Raw genomic sequence first — 27,270 nt, forward strand, 5'->3', positions numbered from 1 at the left:
CTTTGGACTAAGTGCAGAGGAGCTGAGCACGGCTTCCTGAGACGGTGCAAGCACGGGACGCAGCCCTAGCCCCCTGAAGTAACCTCGGGGAAAACCCAGCCAGCACACGCAGGCTGCATGACGTGGCTGACAGGAGGAGAAATGACAGGGAAGCAGCGACTGGTTTTGGAGTCTGGAGTGCAGCATCCTAGCCAGAAAACCTTGGCACTGGGCTTTGGACTAGGGGCGGAGGAGCTGATCACGGCTTCCTGAGACGGCGCAAGCAGGGGACGCAGGCCTGACCCTCAGGAGCAGTCTCAACCCAGCCAGTGCACACGCCCCTCTGGAATCTCAGATAAAGCAGTCATCACCAAGCAAGATAAGTAACTTTGTCTATATTCCCACACTACTCTCTCCTATCTATCTGGTCCCTCCCTTCCCTGGGCCAAGGAATGAAGTGCTCTGTGGGGGGAGGGGGGTTTCTAACCCATTCTCTTGGCCTGAGAGAAGCAGCAGTTAACAACCCGGGGGCGAGGGGGGCGGAATTCTTCCCTGACTTCCCTAAACTGGAATAAAAATACAGAACCAGCTCCAGCTAAGCATATGATATCCACAGTCTTTGCCTTTTGTCCCTACAGGGAACAAGGTGGCTATTATAATGCAAAGGCAATTCTGATAGAGATCTGACTGTAATTGTTTTAGTGGAGCAGTGGGACAAGTTTTCAAGGTCTGATACCTCTCTACCTTTTAAACAGAGCCCTCACTGATCCACAGCAGGGAACTGAGGGCTGAAGCTCCACCCAAACCACCTAGCCACCTGCGAAAGGGGTCTGAGGATAGTGATGCCTACCAATCTTTACAGGTACAAGCATTGGGTGCCTAAGGTACAGCTGCAGAGCCCACCCACCAAAGTGCTCTAGGAATAGAGACACACCTACCTCACTGGCACATGGGGGAAGGCTATCAGCATCCTGCCCATCTTGGAGTATGACCCCATGCTGCTACTAGAATCTGGTGCACACAACTATCACCACTATTCTAAGTTAATAGGTGACAGTCTACACCACACACTTGGTGACCCAAAATCAGGACACCTAAGCTGATTCTATTCAAGAATAGTGAATGGAATCTTAGGCTTATATATCTGGTAACAGCTCAAACCAGCTGGTAATAGAACATAAGTGATTCAAAGGCTACAGCACTCAAGACAGTGCAGTCTAGTAGCCCATCTGGGTATATTGAAACAAAACAAAACAAGAAGATAAGACTCAATGAGCAAATATAACATAAATCATTACAATATCTTACAGATGGCTCGGAGACAGCAGTCGATATCAAATCACATAAAGCAGCAGACCATGATTGCTTCTACAAATCCCCCAAATTAAAGAATCAAAATCTTTCCCAAATGAAGATACAATCCTGGAATTGCCAGATGCAGAATATAAAAAACTAATATACAGAATGCTTGAAGACATCAGGGACGACCTCAGAAATGAAATAAGGCAATCTACAGAAAAAGCCAAGGAACACACTGATAAAGCAGTTGAAGAAATCAAAAAGATTATTCAAGAACATAGTAGAAAAATTAATAAGCTGCAAGAATCCATAGAGAGACAACATTCAGCAATCCAAAAGATTAACAGCAAAATTACAGAATTAGACAACTCAATAGGAAGTCAGACGAACAGAATCGAGGAATTGGAATGCGGAGTGGGGGAGTTGGAGGATAAGGCAATTGACACCAATATAGTTGGAGAAAAATCAGATAAAAGAGTTAAAAAAAAAAAAAAAAAGAAACCCTAAGAATCATGTGGGACTCTATCAAGAAGAATAACTTGCATGTGATTGGAGTTCCAGATCAGGGAGGGATAACAAAATACAGAGAGGATAGTTGAAGATCTGTTCGCAGAAAACTTCCTTGGCATTGTGAATGATGAAAGGATGTCTATCCAAGATGCTCATCGATCCCCATATAAGATTGATCCAAAAAGAAAATCACCAAGGTATATTATCTTCAAACTTGCCAAAACCAAAGATAGAGAAAATTTTAAAAGCAGCCAGGGATAAAAGAAAAGTCACCTACAAAGGAGAATCAATAAGAACAAGTTCAGACTACTCAGCAGAAACCATGCAGGCAAGAAGGCAATGGGATGACATATGTAGAGCACTGAAGGAGAAAAACTGCCAGCCAAGAATCATATATCCAGCAAAACTCTCTCTCAAATATGAAGGTGAAATTAAAACATTTACAGAAAAACACAAGCTTAGAGAATTTGCAAAAACCAAACCAAAGCTACAAGAATTACTAAAGGAAATTCTTTGGTCAGAAAATCAATATCAGATACCAGCACAACACAAGGTCACAGAACAGAACATCCTGATATCAACTCAAATAGGGAAATCACAAAAACAAAATAAGATTAATTAAAAAAAAAAAATGCTCAAAACAGGGAATCATTGAAGTCATTATGTAAAAGATTACAGTAATCAAAAAAGAGGGACTAAATACAGGAGGCTAGATCTTCCATATGGAGAGGAAAACAAGGCGATACAAGACGATACAAGTTCGGTTTTTACTTAGAAAAATGGGTAAATATTAAGGTAACCACAAAGAGGTCTAACAATTCCATACTTCAAAATAAAAACTAAGAAAAACGTAATGACTCAGCAAAAATAAATTCAACTACTATGAAAATGAGGAACACACAATTTACAAAGAAAACCTTAGCACAAAAAAATAAGTGGAAAAATGAAATTGTCAACAACACACAAAAAGCATCAAAATGACAGCATTAAATTCATCTATAATTAGGCTGAATGTAATTGGACTGAATGTACCCATGAAGAGACAGAGAGTCTCAGACTGGATAAAAGAAAGATCCGTCTATATGCTGCCTACAAGAGACACACCTTAGAGACACAAACTAAAACTCAAAGGATGGAAAAAAATACATCAAGCAAACAACAATCAAAAAAAGAGCAGGAGTGGCAATATTAATTTCTGACAAAATAGACTTTAAAGTTAAATCCGCCACAAAGGATAAAGAAGGGCACTACATATTGATTAAAGGGACAATTTACCAGGAAGATATAACCATATTAAATATTTATGCACCCAATGACAGGGCTGCAAGATACATAAAACAAACTTTTTAACAGAATTGAAAAGTGAGATAGACACCTCCACAATTGTAGTAGGAGACTTCAACACACCACTTTCAGGGAAGGATAGGACTTCCAGTAAGAAGCTTAACAGAGACATGGAAGATCTAATTGCTACAGTCAACCAACTTGACCGCATAGACTTATACAGAACACTCCACCCAACAGCTGCAAACTATACTTTTTTTTTCTAGTGCACATGGAACATTCTCTAGAATAGATCACATATTAGGTCATAAAACAAACTTTTGCAGAATCCAAGACATCGAAATACTACAAAGCATCTTCTCAGACCATAAGGCCATAAAAGTGGAAATCGATAACAGAAAAATCAGGGAAAAGAAATCAAATACTTGGAAACTGAACAATACCCTGCTCAAAGAAGACTGGGTTATAGAAAACATTAAAGAGGGAACAAAATTCATAGAATGCAACGAGAATGAAAATACTTCCTATCAAAACCTCTGGGACACAGCGAAAGCAGTGCTCAGAGGTCAACTTGTATCGATAAATGCACACATACATGAAGAAAGAGCCAAAATCAGAGAACTGTCCCTACAACTTCAACAAATAGAAAGCGAGCAACAAAAGAATCTGTCAGGTACCAGAAGAAAACAAATAATAAAAATTAGAGCAGACTTAAGTGAATTAGAGAACATAAAAACAAATGAAAGGATTAACAAACCCAAAAGCTGGTTCTTTGAAAAAATTAACAAAATTGATAAATTATTGGCCAGACTGACTAAAGAAATACAGGAAAGAAAGCAACCCGAATAAGAAATGAGATGGGCCATATCACAACAGACCCAACTGAAATTAAAAGAATCATATCAGATTACTACAAAAAGTTGTACTCTAACAAATTTGAAAACTTAGAAGAAATGGATGAATTCCTAGAAACACACTACCTACCTAAACTAACACAATCAGAAGTAGAACAACTAAATAGACCCATAACAAAAGAAGAGATTGAAAAGGTAATCAAAAAACTCCCAATAAGAAAAAGCCCTGGTCCGGACGACTTCACTGCAGAGTTCTACCAAACTTTCAGAGAAGAGTTAACACCACTACTACTAAAGGTATTTCAGAGCTTAGAAAACGATGGAATACTACGAAATTCATTCCATGAAGCCACCATATCCCTGATACTAAAACCAGGTAAAGACATGACAAAAAAGGAAAATTACAGACCTATATCCCTCATGAACATAGATGCAAAAATCCTCAACAAAATTCTAGCCAATAGAATTCAACAACATATCAGAAAAATAATCCATCACAACCAGGTATGCAAGGTTGGTTCAATATTAGAAAAACCATTAATGTAATCCACCATATAAATAAAACAAAAGACAAAAACCACATGATCTTATCAATTGATGCAGAAAAGGCATTTGACAGAGGCCAGCACCGTTTCATGATAGAAACTCAGCAAAATATGAATAGAAGAAAAATTCCTCATCATAATAAAGGGCATTTACACAAGGCCAACAGCCAACATCATCCTAAACGGAGAGAGCCTGGAAGCATTTTCCTTGAGAATGGGAACCAGACAAGGATGCCCTTTATCACCGCCTTTATTCAACATTATGCTGGAGGTCCTAACCAAAGCAATTAGGCTAGACAAAGAAATAAAGAACATCCGGATTGGCAAGGAAGAAGTAAAATTATCTCTATTTGCAGATGACGTGATCTTATACACAGAAAACCCTAAGGAATCCTCCAGAATACTGAAACTAATAGAAGAGTTCAGCAGAGTCTCAGGTTACAAGATAAACACACAAAAATCAGTTGGATTCCTCTACATCAACAAAAAGAGCATCGAAGAGGAAATCACCAAATCAATACCATTGACAGTAGCCCCCAAGAAGATAAAATACTTACGAATAAATCTTACCAAAGATGTAAAAGACCTATACAAAGAAAACTACGAAGTATTACTGCAGAAACTAAAAGGGACCTACATAAGTGGAAAAACATACCTTGCGCATGGATAGGAAGACTTAACATAGTGAAAATGTCTGTTCTACCAGGAGCCATCTATATATACAATGCGCTTCCGATCCAAATTCCAGCGACATTTTTTAATGTGGTGGAGAAACAAATCACCAACTTCATATGGAAGTGAAAGAAGCCTCAGATAAGTAAAGCATTACTGAAAAAGAAGAAGAAAGTGGGAGGCCTCACTCTACCTGATTTTAGAACATATTATACAGCCACAGTAGTCAAAACCGCCTGGTACTGGTACAACAACAGGCACATAGACCAGTGGGACAGAATTGAGAACCCAGATGTAAATCCATCCACATATGAGCAGCTGATATTTGACAAAGGCCCAGTGTCAGTTAATTGGGGACAAGATAGTCTTTTTAACAAATGGTGCTGACATAACCGCATATTCATCTGCAAAAAAATGAAACAGGACCCATACCTCACACCATGCACAAAAACTAACTCCAAATGGACCAAAGACTAAAACGGTAAAGATCATGGAAGAAAAAGTAGGGACAACGTTAGGAGCCGTAATACAAGGCATAAACAGAATACAAAACATTAACTAAAAATGACGAAGAGAAACCAGATAACTGGGAGCTCCTAAAAATCAAACACCTATGCTCATCTAAAGATTTCACCAAAAGAGTACAAAGACCACCTACAGACTGGGAAAAAATTTTCAGCTATGACATCTCCGACCAGCACCTGATCTCTAAAATCTATATGATTCTGTTAAAACTCAACCACAAAAAGAGAAACAACCCAATCAAGAAGTGGGCAAAGGATGTGAACACTCACTTCACTAAAGAAGATATTCAGGCAGCTAACAGATACATGAGGAAATGCTCTCGATCATTAGCCATTAGAGAAATGCAAATTAAAACTACGATGAGATTCCATCTCACTCCAACAAGGCTGGCATTAATCCAAAAAACACAAAATAATAAATATTGGAGAGGCTGTGGAGAAATTGGAACACTTATACACTGCTGGTGGGAATATAAAATGGTACAACCACTTTGGAAGTCGATCTGGCATTTCCTTAAAAAGCTAGAAATAGAACTACCATACGACCCAGAAATCCCACTCCTTGGAATATATCCTAGAGAAATAAGAGCCTTTACACGAACAGATATATGCACACCCGTGTTTATTGCAGCACTGTTTACAATAGCAAAAAGCTGGAAGCAACCAAGGTGTCTATCAACAGATGAATGGATAAATAAATTATGGTATATTCACACAATGGAATACTACGCATCGATAAAGAACAGTGAGGAATATGTGAAACATTTAATAACATGGAGGAACCTGGAAGGCATTATGCTGAGTGAGATTAGTCAGATGCAGAAAGACAAATATTGTATAAGACCACTATTGTAAGATCTTGAGAAATAGTTTAAACTGAGAAGAACACATTCTTTTGTGGTTACGAGAGGGGGGAGGGAGGGAGGGTGGGAGAGGGTTATTTACTGATTAGATAGTAGATAAGAACTACTTTAGGTGAGGGGAAGGACAACACTCAATACAGGGGAGGTCAGCACAACTGGACTGGACCAAAAGCAAAGAAGTTTCCTAAATAAACTGAATGCTTCGAAGGTCAGCGGAACAAGGGCAGGGGTTTGGGGACTACGGCTTCAGGGGACATCTGAGTCAATTGGCAAAATAAATTCTATTAAGAAAACATTCTGCATCCCACTTTGAAATGTGGCGTCTGGGATCTTAAACGCTAACAAGCGGCCATCTCAGATGCATCAATGAGTCTCAACCCACCTGAGTCAAAGGAGAATGAGGAACACCAAGGTCACAAGGTAATTATGAGCCCAAGAGACAGAAAGGGCTACATGAACTAGAGACTACATCATCCTGAGACCAGAAGAACTAGATGGTGCCTGGCCACAACTGATGACTGCCCTGACAGGGAGCACAACAGAGAACCCCTGAGGGAACAGGAGAACAGTGGGATGCAGACCCCGAATTCTCATAAAAAGACCAGACTTAATGGTTTGACTGAGACTAGAAGAATCCCGGAGGTCATGGTCCTCAAACCTTCTGTTGCCCCAGGACAGGAACCATACCTGAAGCCAACTCATCAGACATGGATTGGAGTGGACAATGGGTTGGAGAGGGATGCTGGTGAGGAGTGAGCTTCTTGGATCAGGTGGACACATGAGACTATGTTGGCATCTCCTGCCTGGAGGGGAGATGGGAGGGTAGAGGGGGTTAGAAACTGGCAAGACAGTCACGAAAGGAGAGACTGGAAGGAGGGAGCGGGCTGACTCATTAGGGGAAGAGTAAATGGGAGTATGTTGTAAGGTGTATATAAGTTTATATGTGAGAGACTGACTTGATTTGTAAACTTTCACTTAAAGTACAATAAAAATTGTTTTTTTTTTTAAAAAAAAAAACAGACCAAACCTGTTGCTGTCGAGTCGATTCTGACTCACAGCGACCCTATGGGACAGGGTAGAACTGCCCCATAAAGTTTCCAAGGAGCACCCGGTAGATTCGAACTGCTGACGTTTTGGTTGGGAGCTGTAGCACTTAACCACTAAGCCACCAGAGTTTCCAGTCTTCATTAAGGCACTCATTAATTACAGCTGAAGTTGTGCCCCCTTCCTAGGAACGTCTACAAAACTAAAAGTTTTTCTATCTCACCTTCCTACTGGTCTTACTATACATTCACACATGATCCCTTAGCGTTTCCATGTGGAAGATATTATCTTTGTTTTTTTCAGACATAAGGACTAAGGAGTTACATAGGCAGAAGCTGCATCTCATCTTTACCTTTAAAACAGTGGTGTGACCATGTTTGCATGGTAGAACCTCTCTGTGTCTTAGTTTTCTAATCCATAATGTAGTGAAAATATGATTCAAGTAAAGATTAGATAATAAAAAAAAAAAAAAATTAGTGGGCCAGAGGTTTCTGATTAAAAAGCAAAACCAAAACAGAATTTTTCAATTATTCTCAAATAGCTCAGAGGATCCGTTCCAGTTTGACCAGCCAGCCCCATGCATGCACTGAGCGTCTTGTGTAGGTGGGGTGCTGCGGTAGGTGAAGATGCCCTGGCTTCAGTCAGACAACTCAAGCTTGGAGCTACATAGCTTGGTGCTTTCGGGAATTCTCCTTAGTCTTCCAGACCAGAGCAATTGCAAGAGAGGACCAGGCGTCTGGGTTATTGTTGTGCCTGTTGTTGAAGGGGATACAAACTGTTCTTGTCTTGTGGCTTCCCTTTGTCTGTGAGAACAACTTAATAGTCCCTTTGCCTACCCACTAGTAGTTTATTTTTTGACAATCTCTTCTAGCTGCTTCTTACCTGGTTTAATCACCTAGGAAATGTTGCACATTTCCTTACCCTTGCCTTTTTGTGGGTATTACTTTCTCCTATGAAACCAATTAGTATCAGTAATACTGGCATTATCTGCATGCATGGGATTTTTTTTTTTTTCCTATCAGCAAACATCTTCGTTGGCATTCTTGATGACATATGAAATCTCTCACAAGTAAAATACTCTTCAACAAATCTAAGCAAATTGTTCTTAAGTGTTTCTTTCTTAGTACCATCCAGCAGTTCATTGGCCATCTGCTATGTGCTGGGCTCTGTACTAGGTGCTGGGGGTTCAGTGACCAGCAGACCACCTGACACTTCTGTTCCCATATAAGTCACACCCCCAGAAGCCCGGGCCACAGCTGGATCAAGTAGAGAAGCAAGTACGTAATGATTAAACCCCTGGTACAGAGCCTTCTTTCCTGTGAGAGTTGGTGGCTGTTAACAAGCAGATACAACATGTTCAGTTAGAGGATTCTCTGGGAAGTAAACACGTGTACACACTTGGGAAGTCATCTGATCAGCTCTGTCTCATAAATATTATTTCTTTTCTGGCTTGAATTTCTGTGTGAGTCAGAATATGCTTTGTGTTTGTAATAAGGCAACAGGTTTGCAAAGAAAATTCCACGTTTCTTCGATTTTTGTGGCGTCTAATGGGTGCCAGGGGCATTGTGCTTTGAGGTGTTTGTTTTTTTTTAAGGAACAGTGGTATTTCTGTATTTTAAAACCGGGGTGAAATGCTCTTTCTTCGGTCTTGCTTGTAAGTATACTCAGAGATTCTACAGCAACAGATGTCACAGCTGACGCTCTTTGTAAAATTTATCAGAATCTTTTTCTTAACTGTAGAGCTTATTGCTTACCTTAAAGTTTCCCCCCTAAAACCACCATGTCTCTGGAGCCACAGTTCTGGAATTCTAAAGGACTTACCAGCACAAGTCCATTCTTAGACAGCAGGCTTATTGGTTGATGTACTTGTATCAACTCAGATCATTAATGTAACAAGCAAATGTAATGTGTTAGTCGATGATTTTCCTGAAAGTACATATGTACACAGGCCTGGGATTTCTTTGTAGCATCAACATCGACACCCCCAGGTTACCCACCCACCTCCGCCCCAGGAGTAGCCCTGAGGAGTTACCGATGACCCAGTGGCTTTATGCCTCAGTGAGTATGCTATAATTCCCACATTATGGAGGTGAATTCTTTTCCCTGGAAGCTTTATTTTTAAAAATTCAGTGGTTGTGGTGTGAAATGTACTCCCTCTGTGAATGATTTATACTTTACATAATGATTAAAAAAAAAAAAAAACCCAAGGAGAGCAAGTTTAGTCAGCTGATCTCTAAAAATGCAATTGAGTTTAAGATGGTTTTATGCCCGAGACTGATTTCAGTTTCTAGCAGATTATCTGAGCTGGAATTCTAGACAACTTAATTTTTTAAAAAATTAGAGATAATACAAAGTATCTAATAACTGAAAAGTTACATAATTTCTTGAGTTAAGATAAAATAATTCAAAAGTGGTGCTTACCTTTTCATTTTCTTAAGGATATCATTTGAAAAGCAGAAAAAAAAAAAAAAAAACATTGCATCCAGTCGATTCCAACTCATAGCGACCCTATAGGTCCCTATAGTTCGGAATAGAACTGTCTCATAGTTAGCTTTTATGTTTAGGTTGGTAATCTATTTCAAAATTTTGTGTATGGTGTGAGGTAAGAGTCAAGGTTCATTTTTTTTCAGACATTCAGTTATTACTGGAAAATTCTGTTGAAAAGTCTCTCCCTTCAACATTGAATTACATTTGGTACTTTTTTCAAAAATCAGATGATCATGTAATGTGGGTGTATTTCTAGAATCTCTCTTCTGTTCAACTTGAAAAGAGTGTATGTTCTGCGTCCTTTCTACTTTCTTGTTTAGCTGTTCTCTTAAATACTAAGAGAGGCGTTAAAATCTCTGACTCTGATGGTAGATTTCTCTCTTTCTCCCTTTAGGTCCAGCTTTTTGCTTTATAAATTGTAATGCTCCTGTGTTAGGTGAATACATGTTGAGGAAGTATGCCTTCCTGCTGAATTTCTCTTTTTGTCATTAAGTAATGTCCTCTGTATCTCTTAACAGTGCTCTTTGTTTTGTAGTTTTCTTTGTCTGACATTTTATAGGTAATACCAACTTTCTTCTGCGTACTGCTTGCGTGGTATCTTTTTCCATCCTTTATGTTCACCCTATCTCTGTCTTTATGTTTAAAACACATCTCTTGTAAAGAGCATGTAGTTGTTTCTTACTCATTTACCCAGTCTGATAATCTGTACTTCTTAATTGAGGTGTTTAGTATATTTATACTTAATGTTAACTGTTGATATGATTGAGTTTAAGTCTACCATCTTGCTGTTTGTTTCCCTTATGTCCTTTCTGTTTTATTCACTTGTTGTTTCTCTATTGTGTCTTTCATACCAGCTTTTGGGTTAATTTAATATATTTTGCGTTCTGTTTAATTTTGTAATTTGGCTTCTTAGCTTATCTTTTTATTATTGTTGTAACAGTTGCTTTATGCATCTTTAACTGATCCAGGTTTACTTAGCAGCTATATCGTACCTCTTCATACTTCATCTTTTGTACCTGAGGCTTCACAACTCTGTTAACCCTTCCTTTTCCCTTCTGACCATACCTGACCCCTCCCACTTCCTGCTTCCCACTTTATAAGTGCAGTAACCTTATGACAATAGAGTTAGACTTTCCAGTCTCTTTCCATTCGTTGTGTAATTACTGGAATGGATAGTACAATAATCCCTCACTGTCTACCTCCATCAAGTTTCTGAGTCCTTCATAGTAAGAATCAAAATGTCGAATGTAAGTAAATAACCACCCCTTCTCAGAAAAAAGTATCCAGACTTGTTTCTTGGGTTCAGATGGCAAGAGTTCAGATGATGAGGGATATCTATATATATTTTGGGTCATAGTTTCACTTTTTGGAAAGTGAATTTGTCTGGAGACTTTCATTCTAATGATGACAAATAATAGGCCAAATGTATGAGTCATGTCTGCTCTTAGAGACCTGATATTAAAGTTAAAGAAACTAGAATAAGTTCCCCTGAGAAACTGTGGAGGAAGAATACTATCCAAGGTTACTGGACCCCTCTAGGGTAGACTAGACTTGGCTGTGGGACAGTTTCAGCTTTCAGTTAGCACAGCCATTTTCCCTGCTGGAAGCATTTCTCCCTTGAAGACTTCTAAGTTGCAGGAACTCAAAGTTGTGGGAACAGGAAGCAAAGTGTTCTTAAGTAAATTATTAGATATAATAAGGCCGCTCACACATATGCCCCTTGGTTCCTGGACCTGTGTGTTTGTGCTATGGGGGAGATAACACCATTTGTTGACCTAGCTCGAAGGACAGGACCCCCAAGTTATAGGGTATTACATCTAGCTGGCATAATAGTGGAACCTTCAGTAGAGTATTCCACCTTTCTGGCGGGCAAGCTACTTCTGAATGATGGTGTACCTGGCAAGACCAACGAATTTTGTAGGCATGAGCCCGTTGCCGTACTTACTGCACCATAAGATTAGTTCCTTGGTTGGAGTGAATAGTATATGAGATTCTCTGGTAATGAATAAGACATTCTGTGAGACCATGAATGGTGGTGTAGTATAACTGTTGCAAACTGAGAAGGTAAATCCATATTTGGAGTACATATCTATCCCATGGTAGAAGGGGCCCACCAGGTTGTCTGATGGCCGCCCAAGAGAATGGTGCCATATCAGGAGCTCAGCATTGGTGTCTGCTGTTGTCATCCTGGGCACTTAGCCCTGGTGAAGGGCAGTCTGTGCTGTGGAGCCCATATATAGCTTCCAACCCTGTTATCATTACCACTTTGTACATGGACCCACCGAGGAAGCGGAGGTGACCAGGGAAAGAGGCTGACTGACATCCCTCGGTGGGCCATCTCGTCCACTTGATCACCAAGAGCCTCCTTTGCAGCAGACATGCTCCCATAGCCTGTACCTATTCTGAGGTCTACATGCATGTGTCCCCAGATCTCTTTGTCACCAGTCTTTCAAGCTTGTCCTGTTGAAGCCCCTGACCAGCCAGCCAGCCCATTTGTCACTGCCCATGAGTGAGTATAGATCCTTTCCCCCCGCCCCCCAAACTAGTTGGTGGTCAGATGCAGTCCCTGAAGTTCTGCCCACTGGAAATGTTTCCCTTCGTCATTGCCTTTCAGGACTATCCCTGAATGGATCGATAATGCAGTAGTTGTCTACTTCGTGCTGAAGCGAGCATACATGCAAACCTATCTGTAAACACTTTTCTTCCTCTCTTAATTGGTCATAAGAAATTGCCCATGAGGCCAAAGTTGTGGCTGGAGAGAGGGGTGTTGAAGCAATAGGAGCAGGCACTATGGGAGTTTAAGCCACCTTTTTGCAAATCATTTATATTCCAGACTTAGGGCTGCTTTTATATAAACCGTCTCCATTTAATGAGGAAACGGTACTGCTTGTGCTTTGATATATCAGATGACACCCAGTTCATGATGGCAGCTCAATCTGTATAGTCACTTGGAATTTTATGGTTAGGCATTCAATTTCAACCAGGGCTGAATGGCAAGCCAGGAGTTAGGTTTCCCATGGAGAATGATTGACTGCCGAAGACGGCTAGACTTTGTTCCAGAGTCCTAGAGTTCCATGCCTACTGGAGTTTGCCAGAAGTGCTATACAGCATCCCTACCTGCCACAGACACTTCAAGCCCAGTTTATTCAGTGGAGGGCACTTTCTCTAGACCATAGTCAGAATTGTTAGCCTTATAATTGCTCAGTAAGTGTGTCAGAGGAAGACTCAAATATATTTTAATTACTATTTTTATTTTGAAATAATTATAGATTTACATTAAGTTATAAGAAATAATGCAGAGAGAGCCCAGGTACCCTTTACTCAGCTGCCTCAAAGGTAATATCTTGCAAAACTATGTATTATAATACGCTATCACAACCAGGGTATTGACATTGGTACAGTCAAGATACTGAATAGTTCCATTACCACAAGGCTCCCTCACTAGACACACTTAAGTGACCGCCCTACATCTCTGACTCCTGGCAACCGTTAATCTGTTCTCAATTTCTATAGTTTTGCCATTTGAAAAATGTTCCACAAATGGAATCATATAGTATGTAAACTTTTGGTATCGGCTTTTTTAATTCAGCATGGTTCCTGGGAGATTCATCCAAGTTATTGCATGTATCAGTTATTTGTTCCTTTTAATTGCTGAGTAGTATTCCATGGTATGGGTGTACCACAGTTTGTTTAGCCATTCACCCTTTGAAGGACATTTGGATTGGTTCCAGTTTTGAGCTATTACAAATAAATATTAATCTGTATACATTTATTTGCAGGTTTTTCTGTGAACATAAGCTTTCATTTCTCTGAGATGTGCCCAAGACTGCAAATGCTGGGTCATATGGCAGTTGCATGTTTAGTTCTTTAAGAAAGACCTAAACTCTCCTCCAGAGTAGTTGTACAATTTTACTTCTCTACCAGCAATGTGGAAACCCTGGTGGCATAGTGGTTACGTGCCACAGCTGCTAACCAAGAGGTTGGCAGTTCGAATCCGCCAGGCACTCCTTGGAAACTCTATGGGGCAGTTCTACCCTGTCCTATAGGGTCGCTATGAGTCGGAATCGACTCGATGGCACTGGGTTTCGTTTTTTTGGGGGGGTTTACCAGCAATGTATAAAACCAAACCAAACCCACTGCCATCGAGTTGTGGGTCAGCATAAAAGAGGAGGACCCTCAACAAGGTGGACTTGACACAGAGGCTGCAACAGTGGGCTCAAACATAGCAACAATTGTGAGGATGGCACAGGGCCAGGTAGTGTTTGGTTCTGTTGTACACAGGGCCACTATGAGTCAGAAGCGGCTCTGCAGCACCCGACAACAACAAAACATCTAATGATGTGGAACACCTTTTCATGTGCTCGCTTGCCCACAGTATATCCTCTCTGATGAAATGTCTGTTTGTGACCTTTGCCAATTTTCTAACTAGATTGTTCTTTTTTTAGTGCAGTTTGAGGGTTCTTTATATGTTATAGATACTAGTCTTTTGTAGGATATGTGGCTTGCAAATAGTTTCTGCTTGTCTTTTCATCCTCTTAACATTTCACAGATCAAAAGTTTTTAAATTTGATGAGGCTTGATTTCTCAGTTTTTCATTTACTGGGTCATGCTTTTGATGCCAAGTCTAAGAACTCTACTTAACCGTACAACTCAAATATTTTCGCCTGTGTTTTTGCTAAAAATTTTATAGTTTTAAGGTTTACATTTAAGTCTGATCGATTTTCAGTTAATTTTTGCATGAAGTGTGAGGTGTTTGTTTTGTTTTGCCTATGGATGTCCAATTGCACCAGTACCATTCGTTGAAAAGGTTATCCTTTCTCCACTGAATAGCTTTGCACCTTTGTCAAAAATCAGTTGGGCATATTTGTGTGGCTCCATTTCTGATCTCTCTGTTCTATTTCATTGAAGTGTATTACTGTCTCTCAGCCAATGCTAGACTGTCTCGATTACTGTAGCTGTAATCCTGTTGCCGTCAAGTCGATTCCAACTCATAGCAACTCCATGGGACAAAGTAGAATTGCCCCATAGGATTTCCAAGGAGTGGCTGATGGGCTTGAGCCACCAACCTTTTGATTGGCAGCCAAGCTCTTAACCTCTGCACCACCAGGGCTCCACTGAAGCTACAGTAGGTCTTAATATTGGGAAGAGTGATTCCTCCCATTTTATTCTTATCTTTCAAGATTGTTTTAGCTGTTCTAGGGCCTGTGCCTTTTATATAAATTTTAGAATAATCTTATCTGTGTCTATAAAAAATTACGCTGGGATTTTTGTAGGAATTGCATTTAACCTACAGATCAGTTTGGAGAGTAATCACATCTTTACTCTGTTGAGTCTTCCAGTTCATGAACATGGTATGTCTCTTCAGTTATTTAGGTCTTTTTTTTATTTCTTTCATCAGTATTTTGTAATTTTCAGCATACAGATCCTCTTAATGTTTGGTTAAGTTTATACATAGATATTTAGTTTTCTTTTATTGTAAATGATATGGTATTTTTTCATGTCAATTTCTATGTCTTCATTGTTAGCATAGGAAAGTACAATTGAATTTTGCATGTTGCTCTTATATCCTGCAACCTTGCTGAACTCACTTATTAGTTCAAGGAGTTTTGTTTTGTATATTCCTTGGGATTTTCTGTGTAGACAGTCGTGTCATGTCATCTGCAAATGGGGACAGTTTTATTTCTTCCTTTCCAATCTGTATGCCTTACAATACTGATTAGAACTTTCAATACTATGTTGACTTAAGAGTGGTGAGGGTGGACATCCTTGCCTTGGTCCCAGCCGTAGAGGGAAGCATTCAATCTTTCACCATTAGGTGCAGTACTAGCAGTAGGTTTTTTATTGATGTTCTTTATGAAGTTGAGGAAGACTCCCTCTATTCCTAGTTTGATGAGAGGTTTTTTTTTTTTAATGATGAATGGGTGATGTATTTTGCCAAATGCCTTATCTATATCAACTGATAGAATCCTATGATTTTTCTTCTTTAGCCTATTGATATAGTGGACTACATTGATTTTCAAATATTGAGCCAGCTTTGCATACCTGGAATAAATCCCACTTGGTCATGATGTGGAAACCCTCGTGGTATAATGGTTAAGTGCTATAGCTGCTAACCAAAAGGTTGGCAGTTTGAATCCACCAACTGCTCCTTGAAAACTGTATGGAGCAGTTCTTCTCTGTCCTGTAGGGTTGCTTTGAGTTGGAATCGACTCTACAGCAATGGTTTTCTTTTTTTTTTTTTTTTGTCATGATGTGTAATTCTTTTTATGCATTTCTGGATTCAATTTATTAATACTTTGTTGAGGACTTTTGTGTCAAGTTCATGAGAAATGTTTGTATGTAGTTTTCTTTGTAGTGTGTTTGTCAGGTTTTCGTGTAAGGGTAATACTAGCCTCATAAAATGAGTTGGGAATTGTTTCTTCTTCTATTTTTCCTGAAAGAGATGGTGTAAAATTGTTTTTAATTCTTCTTTAAATGTTTGGTAGAATTCTCCAATGAAACTAACTGGGCCTGGAGATTTCTTTGGGGGGAACTTTTTAATTACAAATTCAATTTCTTTAATGGTTATAGGATTGTTCAGATTGTCTGTTTTCTTTGAGTTGAGTTTTGATGGTTTGTGGTTTCCAAGGAATTGGTCTGTTCTAAGTTGTAAAATTTGAGCGTAAAGTTGATCATACTATTCCCTTATTATCCTTTTAATGACTGCAGAATCTGTACTGATATCACCTGTTATGATTATGTCTTCTCTCTTTTTATCTTCATCAGTCTTCCTAGAAGTTTATCGATTTTATTGATCATACTGATGTTTGTAGTTACATTAGTTTCTGCTCTTGCTGGTATCGTTTCCTCCCTTCTGCTTTCTTTGGGCTTATTTTGCTCTTCTTTTTTAGTTTCTTGAGGTGGGAATTTAGATTACTGATTTGAGATATTTCCTGTTTCCTAATGTAAGCTTTTCGTGTTATAATCCCTCCTTCGTCATTGATTTTACTATGTTCCAAATTTTGATAAGTTGAGTTTTTATTTTCACTCAATTCTGTATTTTTTTTTTCCTCCGAGACTTCCTCTTTAACCAAAACTGTCCTTGTAAGTCAAAAAAAAAAAAAAAAAAAGTTGTTTGATTTCCACATGTTTGGAGATTTTCCTGTTGTTATTCTGTTACTCATTTTAAGTTTGATTCCATCATGGTCAGAGAACATACTCTGTATGATTTCTACTCACTTCAGACTTAAATTGCTCTTCATTTTCCGGTTTCCTAAAGTGGAAGCTTGTTGTTGTCATTGTTGTAAGGTGCTGTCAAGTCGATTCTGACTCACAGCGACCCCTATGCACAACAGAACGAAACACTGCCCAGCCCTGAGCCATCCTTAAAATCGTTATGCTTGAGCTCATTGTTTCAGCTTCTGTGTCAGTCCACCTCTTTGAGGGTCTTCCCCTTTTCCGCTGACCCTGCACTCTGCCAAGCATGATGTCCTTCTCCAGGGACTGATCCCTCCTGACAACATGTCCAAAGTATGTAAGACGCAGTTTTGCCATCCTTGCCTCTAAGAAGCATTTTGGCTGTACTTTTTCTAAGACAGATTTGTTTGTTCTTTTGGTAAAAAAACACAAGACAGATTTGTTTGTTTTTTTGGCAGTCCACGGTATATTCAATATTCTTCGCCAACACCACAATTCAAAGGCGTCAATTCTTCTTTGGTCTTCCTTATTCATTGTCCAGCTTTCACATGCATGTGATGCGATTGAAAATACCATGGCTTGGATCAGGCACACCTCAGTCTTCAGGGTGACATCTTTGCTCTTCAACACTTTAAAAGAGATCTTTTGCAGCACATTTGCCCAGTGCAATGCATTGTTTGATTTCTTGTCTGTTACTGATTGTGGATCCAAGTGAAAATGAAAGCCGTGACAACCTCAGTCTGTTCTCCGTTTATCATGACATTGCTCATTGGTCCAGTTGTGAGGATTTTTGTTTTCTTTATGTTGAGGTGCAATCCATACTGAAGGCTGTGTTCTTTGACCTTCACTAGTAACTGCTTCAAGTCCTCGTCTCTTGAAGCAAACAAGATTGTGTCATCTGCATAACGCAGGTTGTTAATGAATCTTCTTCCAGTGCCCCGTTCTTCCTCATATAGTCCCACTTCTCGTGTTATTTGCTGAGCATACAGATTGAGTAGGTATAGTGAAAGAATACAACCCTGACTCACACCTTTCCTGACTTTAAACCAATCAGTATCCCCTTGTTCTGTCCAAACAACCGCCTCTTGAACCTATATAAAGGTTCCTCATGAGCCCAATTAAGTGTTCTGGAATTCCCTTTCTTTGCAATGTTATCCATAGTTCATTATGATCCACACAGTTGAATGCCTTTGCATAGTCAATAAAACACAGGAAAACATCCTTCTAGTGTTCTTTGCTTTCAGCCAGGATCCATCTGACATCAGCAGTGATACCCCTGGTTCCACGTCCTCTTCTGAAACCAGCCTGAATTTCTTGCAGTTACTGTCGATACACTGCTGCAGCTGTTTTTGAATGATTGGCAGCATTTTGCTTGCATGTGATATTAACGATATTGTTGTATAATTTCCGCATTTGGTAGGTGGAAGCTTAGGTTATTGATTTTAGATCTTTGTTTCTTTTCTAATATGTTCATTTAATGCTGTAAATTTCTCTAACCCCTGCTTTCACGGCACCCTAAAAATTTTTGGTAAGTTGTATTTTTATTTTCATTTAGTTCAAAGTATTTTTCAGTTCTCTTGAGACTTCCTCTCAGACCCATATACTATTTAGAATTATGTTGTTTAATTTCCAAATATTTGGGGATTTTTCTAGCTATCTTTCTAGTATTGATTTCTAGTTTAATTCCATTGTGAAGAGTGTATTTTGTATACTTTAAGTTGTTTCAGACTTACTAAGGTGTGATTTTTATTCCTAGGATGTGGTCTGTCTTGGTGAATGTCCCAATATGAGCTTGAGAAAAATGTGTATTTTGCTGCTGTTGATGGAATAATCTGTAAATGTCAGTCAGATCTAGTTGATGAATGGTGCTGTTCTGGTCAACTATATTCTTACTGATTCTCTGCCTGCTGGATCTGTCAGTTACTGAAAGAGAAGTATTGAAGTCTCCAAATATAATAGTAATTTTTCTTTCTCCTTTTATCCGTTTTTACTTCACATGTTTTCACACTTTTTTATTAGGTGTATACATGTTTAGAATTGTTACATGTTTTTGGAGAATTGACCCCTTTATCCTTATGTGAGGCTTCTCTTTACCCTTGATAATTTTCCTTGTTCTGAAGTTTGCTTTGTTTGAAATTATTATAGCTACTCCAGCTTTCGATTTGTGTTAACATGGTATATCTTTCTCCATCCCTTGACTTTTAACCTATCTGCGTCTTTATATTTAAGATGGGTTTCTTATAAACAGCATATATTTGAATCTTTTTAATCCACTCTGACAATATCTGTATTTTAATTGGTGTATTTAGACCATTTACATTTAAGGTAATCATTGATATGTTAGGGTTCAAGTCAGCCATTTTATTGTTTTCTGTTTATTTCCACTATTTTTCATTCCTTTCTTTCTCCTCACTTTCTTGTATATTATTTGAACACTTTTTAAGATTCTATCTTGATTTATTTAGAATGTTTTTAAATACATCATTTTGTATAGTTTTCTTAGTAGTTCTAGTTGTTAATGGTATGCATACATAATTTACATACATACATAGTTTTTCTTTGAGAATATCTTTCCCTTTCATTCCTGAAGAATATTTTGGCTAGATATAGAATTTAGAGTTGATATCCTTTTCTTTTAGTATTTGAAAATTATTGTGCCACTACTTTCTGTCCTTCATTGTTTCAGATGAGAAATCTGCTGTCATTCATATTAGTGTGCCTCTGTACAGTAGTCACCCTTATCTGCAGGAGATATATTCCAAGACCCCCAGTGGATGCCTGAAACTGCAGATAGCACCAAACCCTGTATATACTATATTTTGTCCTATACATATATACCTATGATAAAGTTTAATTTATAAATTAGGCACAGTCAGAGATTAACAACAATGACTAATAATAAAATAGAATAGTTATGACAACATAATGTAGTAAAAGTTACGTGAATGTGGTCCATGGGCCAGACAGAGCAGGGCAGAGCAAGATTTTGTCATGTTTACTCATTTAACATCTTCAGACCCCAGCTGACCACGGGTAAATGAAACTGCGGAAATTGAAACCACGGATAAGGGGGGGACTACTGTAATTATTTTTTTCTCACTGCTTTCAATACTTTTCCTTTCTCTTCCAGTTTTTACACATTTCGCTATGATGTGTCTTGGTGTGCATTTCTTTGAGTTTATCCTATTTGGGTTTCACTCATTTTCTTGAATCTGTAGGTTTATATCTTTTTACAATTTTTGTTACTATTATTTCAATCATTATTTCTTTGAGTATTTTTTCAGTTCCATTCTCTTCTCTCCTTCTGGGATCCTGATAACACAAATGTTACTTCTTTTATTATTGTCCCACAGGTCCCTGAGATTGTGCTCATTTCTGTTCAGGTTTTCTCTCTGCTGTTCAGATTTGATAAGGTCCACTGATCTGTCCTCAAGTTCACTGATTCTATTCTTCAGTGAATTTTTTATTCTATTCTTCCCTTCTGTAATTTTCATTTGTTCTTTTTTTTAAAACTTCTGTTTCTTTGCTGAGACTTTTCTATTTTTTTCATTCGTTTCATAATTGCTTGTTGGAGCTTTTTTTTTCTTTTATAATGCCTGATTTAAAATCCGTATCAGATAATTCCAATGTCTGATTCATCTCCTTGGAGTATGTTGATTGTTTTTTCTCATTCAGATTATGGTTTTCCTGGTTCTTGATACGAAAGGTGATTTTCAGTTGTATCCTGGACATACATTATGAGACTCTAGATCCTGTTTAATCATCAGTCATTCCCTTGTTGAGGTTTAATGCTAGGAGTGGCAGGGTGGGGAGCAATGTATATTCAGCTTCTTGCTAGGTCTGCTGACACCACCTCAGCAAGAGTAGAGCACTAACCCACACTGCTGTGTTGCAGATAGGTAGGATACAAGTTCAGCTTTCTACCTGACTCCACTGGCACCTTCCCAGCAAACATGGAGCACTGACTCACACCGCCTCATTATTGCAGGGTGGGTCAGTAGCTCATCTTCCACCTGGGCTCCTCTGACACTAGGAGAGAGAAGGGGGAGAAAGAAAAGTGCCAACTAACCTTCCTCACACCACCTTGTTCTGCCTGTTTGATACTGGGTGGAAGTCAAGGCTCAGCTCCCTTGCTGGACCCTGATGACATGGGATGGAGGGGGAAGAGGGGAATTGGAGTCCTTACTCACTAGCCCGACCTCAGACTGCCTCATTAAGTCTCATTGCTTTACTGCATGGAGTTGGAGCCTCAGCTCACCATTAAGGCTCACTGAGACCACCTTTGTTGGAAAACACCACATGCTTCCACTGGGTGAGAGAGAAAACGTCAACTTCTGCCTGACCCACCGGTACCACCCAGCAGGGGAATTAGAGTGCCCCCTGCTTCTGCCAGGTGGGGAATGGAAGATTAGCTCAGCCCCACCAACACCAAGGGAATCAGAGGACATCATCTGCTTCTGCAGGGCCAGGTGTCCCCACTGAAACCACAGAGTCAGAGGATGAAATTTTCCCGTTGGTGTTTGGCTGGAGTAGGGTGGTTATTGCCAAAAGGATTTTCTGTTGTTAGGTCCTCCTTTTCTTAGTCCTTTGGCTAGGGGGAACAGGCTTTTCTTGGAAGTTTTTTTTTTTTCTTGTCTCTGCCTGCTGGTAGTTCTGGGTTGATGGCTTCTATAGCACCTTGTCTGGGACATTTGTGAGGCAATAAGGAAACCTAGGATACTCACCACAGTGTTATTCCTCAAGTCCCAAAGTACCTAGGCTGTCCACCTTCCTTCTCCTTTTCAGATCTTCTAATGTTTGTTTGTGGTGTTTATGTCCAAGGTGTTTTATTTATAAAGCAGGGACTGGGACAATTGGACTATTCCATACTGGCAGAACTGGAAATTTCCACCCAAATATATTTTGCCGCCAAAATCCAAAGTGACACACCAAATGTGCATTATTTCTTCATGTGGGAAATTCTGGGTGCAACTCTTCTTTCCCTTCGGCAACTTCACCAATGTAGTAGGCACCTTAACTTTGCGGGGTTTATCTCCCACCTCTGGTAGATATGTGTCTTATTAAGGCTTCCACAGTTGGTGTTTGCTACTTCTGGCTTGTTTTCCCCTCACCAAAATATTTCTTAATGTCTTAATGAAGGGAATGTTCTTCTGGCCCTCCTGGGGGGTATCTTAAAGGATGGCTGAGCAGTTTTTACCACATTAGATCCATTCCAGTGCTCTCTTTTCTCTAAACACTGGATCTCCAGCCTCTAGATTATGCAGAGGGAGTTCTAGCAGCTCTATCAAATGCACTGTAGGCCTCTGTTGAGGCTTCTATTACCCACTCCCAGGTGATCAAGCCAACATTAAATCAGGAAGCATCCTTGTTGGCCTTGCCCAACCTTGTATTTATCCTCAATGGCTCATATACTTAGAATCCATTTTCATGTGTACACTCCAGGTTCCTGTTCATAAAATCTAGCAAGATCCTGCAACTCCTCTAGTATATACATTGTCTTCCCCAGGAGTGAGCCTTACGATTCTGTCACTGTGCATGCTGGGATTTTACTCTTTTTGTGGTCCTAGAGGAATTGAGTGTTGGTGGTAGTGGGTCCTGAAGAGAATAGGTGTTCCTACATCATTGAAATATTTTTATGCAAGGGAATAATAGTTTTCTTAGAAGAAGGGAAGGACTGTTTCTGATGTCGGGAAATGTTTAGAGGTATTAGAGTTTCAAGGTTGTCAGCTTTGGGTCTGCCCAAGGGTTCCCATCTAGAGCCTCCAATTTGCACTCCTTCCCAACCAGCATGTTTACCCTGACGTTAGGAACTTGGTGTAAATGTACCTTTAACTAACATTGCAGTTCTGCAGCCTGTGCCTTCAGGCCCCACCACAACTCTCCTACAATGTCATAAAATAAGAATTTCTGTAAGGCCACCATAGATATTCTCTGGTTTTTCTACCTATGACTTTGGAGAGTTCAAGGTCCTAAACTTACCTTTTTTGGGAACTTTTTCAGCACAGTCAGAGGTAGTTCTCCCCTCACAGTCTTTGATTTCACCGTGATGCTGCAGGAATCAAGTTCCACAGCCACGTGATCCCCCAGTGCTCACCCTTCACTGGCATTCGCGTCAGGTGGTACTGTGGGTGATCGTGACTCCACAGCATGCTACCAGTTAGCATCATCCCATTTCCTTCTAGCAAGGGGGTCACTCGTGCACCCATCAAGTACGGAGCAACCCAGTCACAGAATCCCATATTCTGGCTATATTATCAGCCTTGAAGCACATATTTAATCAGCCACGTTACTGGCCAGAAAACAAAATACACATTCTGCTGGGATTTTGAAGAAAAATTCATGAAGACACACTGTTTGCAGAAAGTTACGCAGGGTTCAGAGCACCCACAAGGGATGTTGAAGCACCTTGGGATTCACAACAGTAAGAAATCCTTACCATCCTTAGTCCTGAGGCTTAAAGGGCGAAGGGAAATCTGGAGCCTGGTGAGAACTGAGGCTTAAAAGGGGCCTGCCCTATAGGACCCGGAGGCATAGAGGTAGACAGGGAGTAGGGTAGAAAAGTTCAACCTTTCTCTCTTCAACCTTCTGCTGGGGCCTCCCCTGGCCTAACGCAGCCAGAGACCAAGGCAGCTTTGGTGGTCAAGTCTGTGGAAGTTACCCCCTGGGCCATAGAACAAGGCAGAGAATGAATTAAAGGGTGGGGAGATAGAAAACAACCAGCACAGGGGTCTTATGAGACCAACAGTAGACATACTGTCTTCTCGCCGGAGGATAGGACTTTCAGTGGGGAAACAAGCTATCCAACGAGTGCAGCTATCCAGAGTAGACCGGATGTCCTCAAAGGCCTCACGACTTACCACCAAAAGGCAACCAAACAGGAGTTCTAGAAGGGATTCCTTACTATGTGAGAGAACATCGGACGAGGACCCTCCAGCTCTGTTATTCAGATGCTGAAATTACCTCTAGGAGCAATCCATGTGCATGCATTTGTAGGACAGACCCTTTAAAATTATCAACCTCTGCGTATAATATACATTTTCTGTTAGTGGGATTTTTGTAATGTAATTCAGATTCTGTGATTGCGTTGCTGGTTTTAGTAAGCAGAATTCAGAATTTAACATGGAAAAAGCCTAATTTTTCCCTAGCTGCTTACTTAGGGCTGCTGTGTCACCTGACAGCTGCTAATGAATGAACGCTGCATACACACAGAACCCTCACCTGATTTTAGAGCTCATTTTTTAAAGGAAATTTACATTTCTATTGTGAGTTTTTTGACCATGCTTCATCCTTTATTTTAAGAAAAGAAAAAAAAAAATGATGTCTCTAGTGGAAAGAATCCAGAGGCTTAATCTTGAGCTAACAGTGTTTTCTCTCCCTTTTTCCCCTTCCAGGAGGACAGCTGTGAGTTTTGTGGCTTACTGCTGCTCCACCCGGTGTCTGCAGACTTTTGACCTACTGAGTTGATAAACACTCAAGAGCCCTCGGGAGCATCGCCAGCTCGACACTGCAGTCACCTGCTCCCGCACGCTGTTTGTGGGGTGGGAGGGCGAGGGAGGCCAGCCAGCAAACAGGCCTTTTCATCCTGACCCGTCAAATGCAGGAGACTGCAGAGCTCTGTGGAATGTCCTGATTGAGCTTCACAGCTAAAAAACCTGCGTCTTCCTCCCCCCACCCCAAGTTGGAATATATTCCCCCCAAAATGAAGGAACCTTTGTTTTCTGTGTTTTTCTTTTTATGTGTGTCTCATACTTGAACTATTTGGTTTGGTGTGCCTCCTCAAATCTAGTTTAAAGCAGGTTTCCATTCCCCGAAGAACTATAATTTGATAATACACCCAGATTAACCTTTGAACACATACACCTTCAGTGATAATTCTAATCTTTTTCTTTCTCCAGAGAATTATTTCCCCCAGAAGTTATCCATGGTTCCCCCAGTGGCAACTTGTGGTCAGTTTTTAAAGAGTTTCAGCAACCCCCGTCCTCAGGAGTACTGAAAATCAGGGTGGGGTGCCTGAGTTGGCGGCAGAGTCAGGCTCCCGTGGAGGCTACACAGGCATCGCAGAGCCCACGCCCTCTGGAAAGTTACAGCCTTGTTTACGAGTTGCGCAGGGCATGAAGAGACTTTGGGGTTTTTTTAAAGCAAATATATAGATTGTAAATGAAATATGCTTTTATTTTAAAAGACTATTTACAGAAAACTAATTTTTGACATTTTTATTTCCTGATAAGCTTTTTTATATGGGAAGAGTTTGAGGGAATATTTGAGGCTTTGAAAGATCTGATCCCTTTCTTTCTAGCTTTAAACATTTCAGCTAATGAGAAAAGGGGAGAAAAAGTGCATCAAAATATGACCTCCAGCGTTCTGTTATGCGGGTTTATGATTAAATTTATATTGACTTTGAAATGTTTTTATTACATGTGAAAAATAGGCTTCAGCTATTTCTGCTCCTCATTTTTAATTGGGATGATTGTCAGTACAGCCTGGGCACATCCACTTTAATCTGTGGTGCATTTGATTATCTTCGTTTTGACCCTGCATTTCTGAAGTACTTAACACGCTGTTATCCAGGACACTGAGATAACTCAGGAAAGGCAGTTCCAAATTCAGCCTTGGACTTCTGCAGAAAGACCATAAACTGAAAGTACACGTGATTACACCCTGACAGAAAAAGAGGCACTTAACGCAGGAGTCACGGATGTGCTCTTCCTTGGAAAGGGTGGCATTTTACGGCACTTTGTTACCAGAAGTTCATCTGGTTGCTGTGAAGGGTTTTGTTTTGTTGATGATATTGAGTTTTCTGTAAGGCAGAACTCGAAGAGGAACCAAGATGGCTTGCTTGGTAGAATAACTGTATTTGAAAATTTTCAGACTTGTCAAAAACTTGATTTGTAGAATTTTATTAGTTGCCCTGAATCTGTAATGCTAGGCTCAAACAGTGCTAAAAATCCTACATGGTTACTGACAAATGTGTGATCCGCTCACAGTCTCACCACCTGCTGCCCGGAAAGCAGCCTTTCCACGTGGAATGGTGAAGGCAGAACGTGATGGCAGGCTCTGATGGCATTTGTACTCTTCCTACTTCTGCTTGCCCCTTTCATGTTGGCCTGGTCAGCCTTAACATTTCAGGGGTACATAGTGCAATAGGAAATGAAGATCTTTGTCAAAATACAACAGTTCTTTCATTCTTTGGAATAATCGAAGTTTTAGCAGCACCCTCTACATGTACATAAGTTGGCAGGGGAAAATGTGACATAACTTCATAAACGTGATTCAGCCTAAGTGGCCGGTACCTCTTATTTAAGTGACAGGAAATATATTACAATGTCTCTTTGATCCTCTGCAGCTGTGTGTTTTAGAATGGAGCTATGGAATGTGCTAATCTGATATTCAGGATTTGTTTTGACTTCTCTGAAATTTTACAAAGACCCTTGCAACCCAAGCATCTTCTTCTGTACCTGTAAACTATTGTGCCTTCAGCATCACCAGCGGGCTGGGCATTACAACCTTTGGACAGGCTTGGCCTTAACCCCAGGTGCAGCACCTGAGCTTCATTGATGAGAAATGGAATTTATGATTTGGTTTCCCTGGTGCTGTTGATTATAGAAATTTTGTGCCGGATTCACTAATGGTATTCCTAACATTCTGATATTATAAGAAGTGTTGTAGTAGACACAAGAAAATTCACCTACATGACATTTTAATTGTGTACATCCCCTGAAAACCCCCCACTGCCATCGAATCGAGTCCAACTCATAGCGACCCTATAGAACAGAGTAGAACTGCCCCATAGTGCTTCCAAGGAGCGCCTGGTGGGTTTGAACTGCTGACCTCTTGGTTAGCAGCTGTAGCACTTAACCACTACGCCACCAGGGTTTCCATTGTGTACATAGCTGTACAGAAAAGCTAATGCCAGAGGTATTCTGCATGTTGTTTTCTTAAGGACAGTTACGCTGGGTAGAAAGATATTTCATGTGATGCTAATAATGCAAAAAAAGGTGGGGGGAGGAAGAGGGAGGGAGCTACTTAGAAAATA

At 40.0% G+C, this 27,270-nt stretch overlaps 1 protein-coding gene across 2 annotated transcripts in view; it reads left to right on the top strand.

Moving 5' to 3' along the window:
* Positions 1-26,036, top strand: part of LRRC28 (leucine rich repeat containing 28) — a 256,470-nt gene extending 230,434 nt beyond the window's left edge. The window contains exon 9 of one of the 2 annotated variants that reach the window (XM_049906154.1): positions 24,629-26,036. In XM_049906154.1, the coding sequence (XP_049762111.1) occupies positions 24,629-24,701 (73 nt within the window). In that variant the 3' untranslated portion in view covers positions 24,702-26,036. The remainder of the gene's footprint in view (positions 1-24,628) is intronic. The other variant, XM_049906153.1, reaches the window with a different exon arrangement.
* The last annotated feature ends 1,234 nt before the right edge of the window (positions 26,037-27,270 follow it).

The sequence above is a fragment of the Elephas maximus genome, chromosome 13, assembly GCF_024166365.1.
Source record: "Elephas maximus indicus isolate mEleMax1 chromosome 13, mEleMax1 primary haplotype, whole genome shotgun sequence".
NCBI lineage: Eukaryota > Metazoa > Chordata > Mammalia > Proboscidea > Elephantidae > Elephas > Elephas maximus.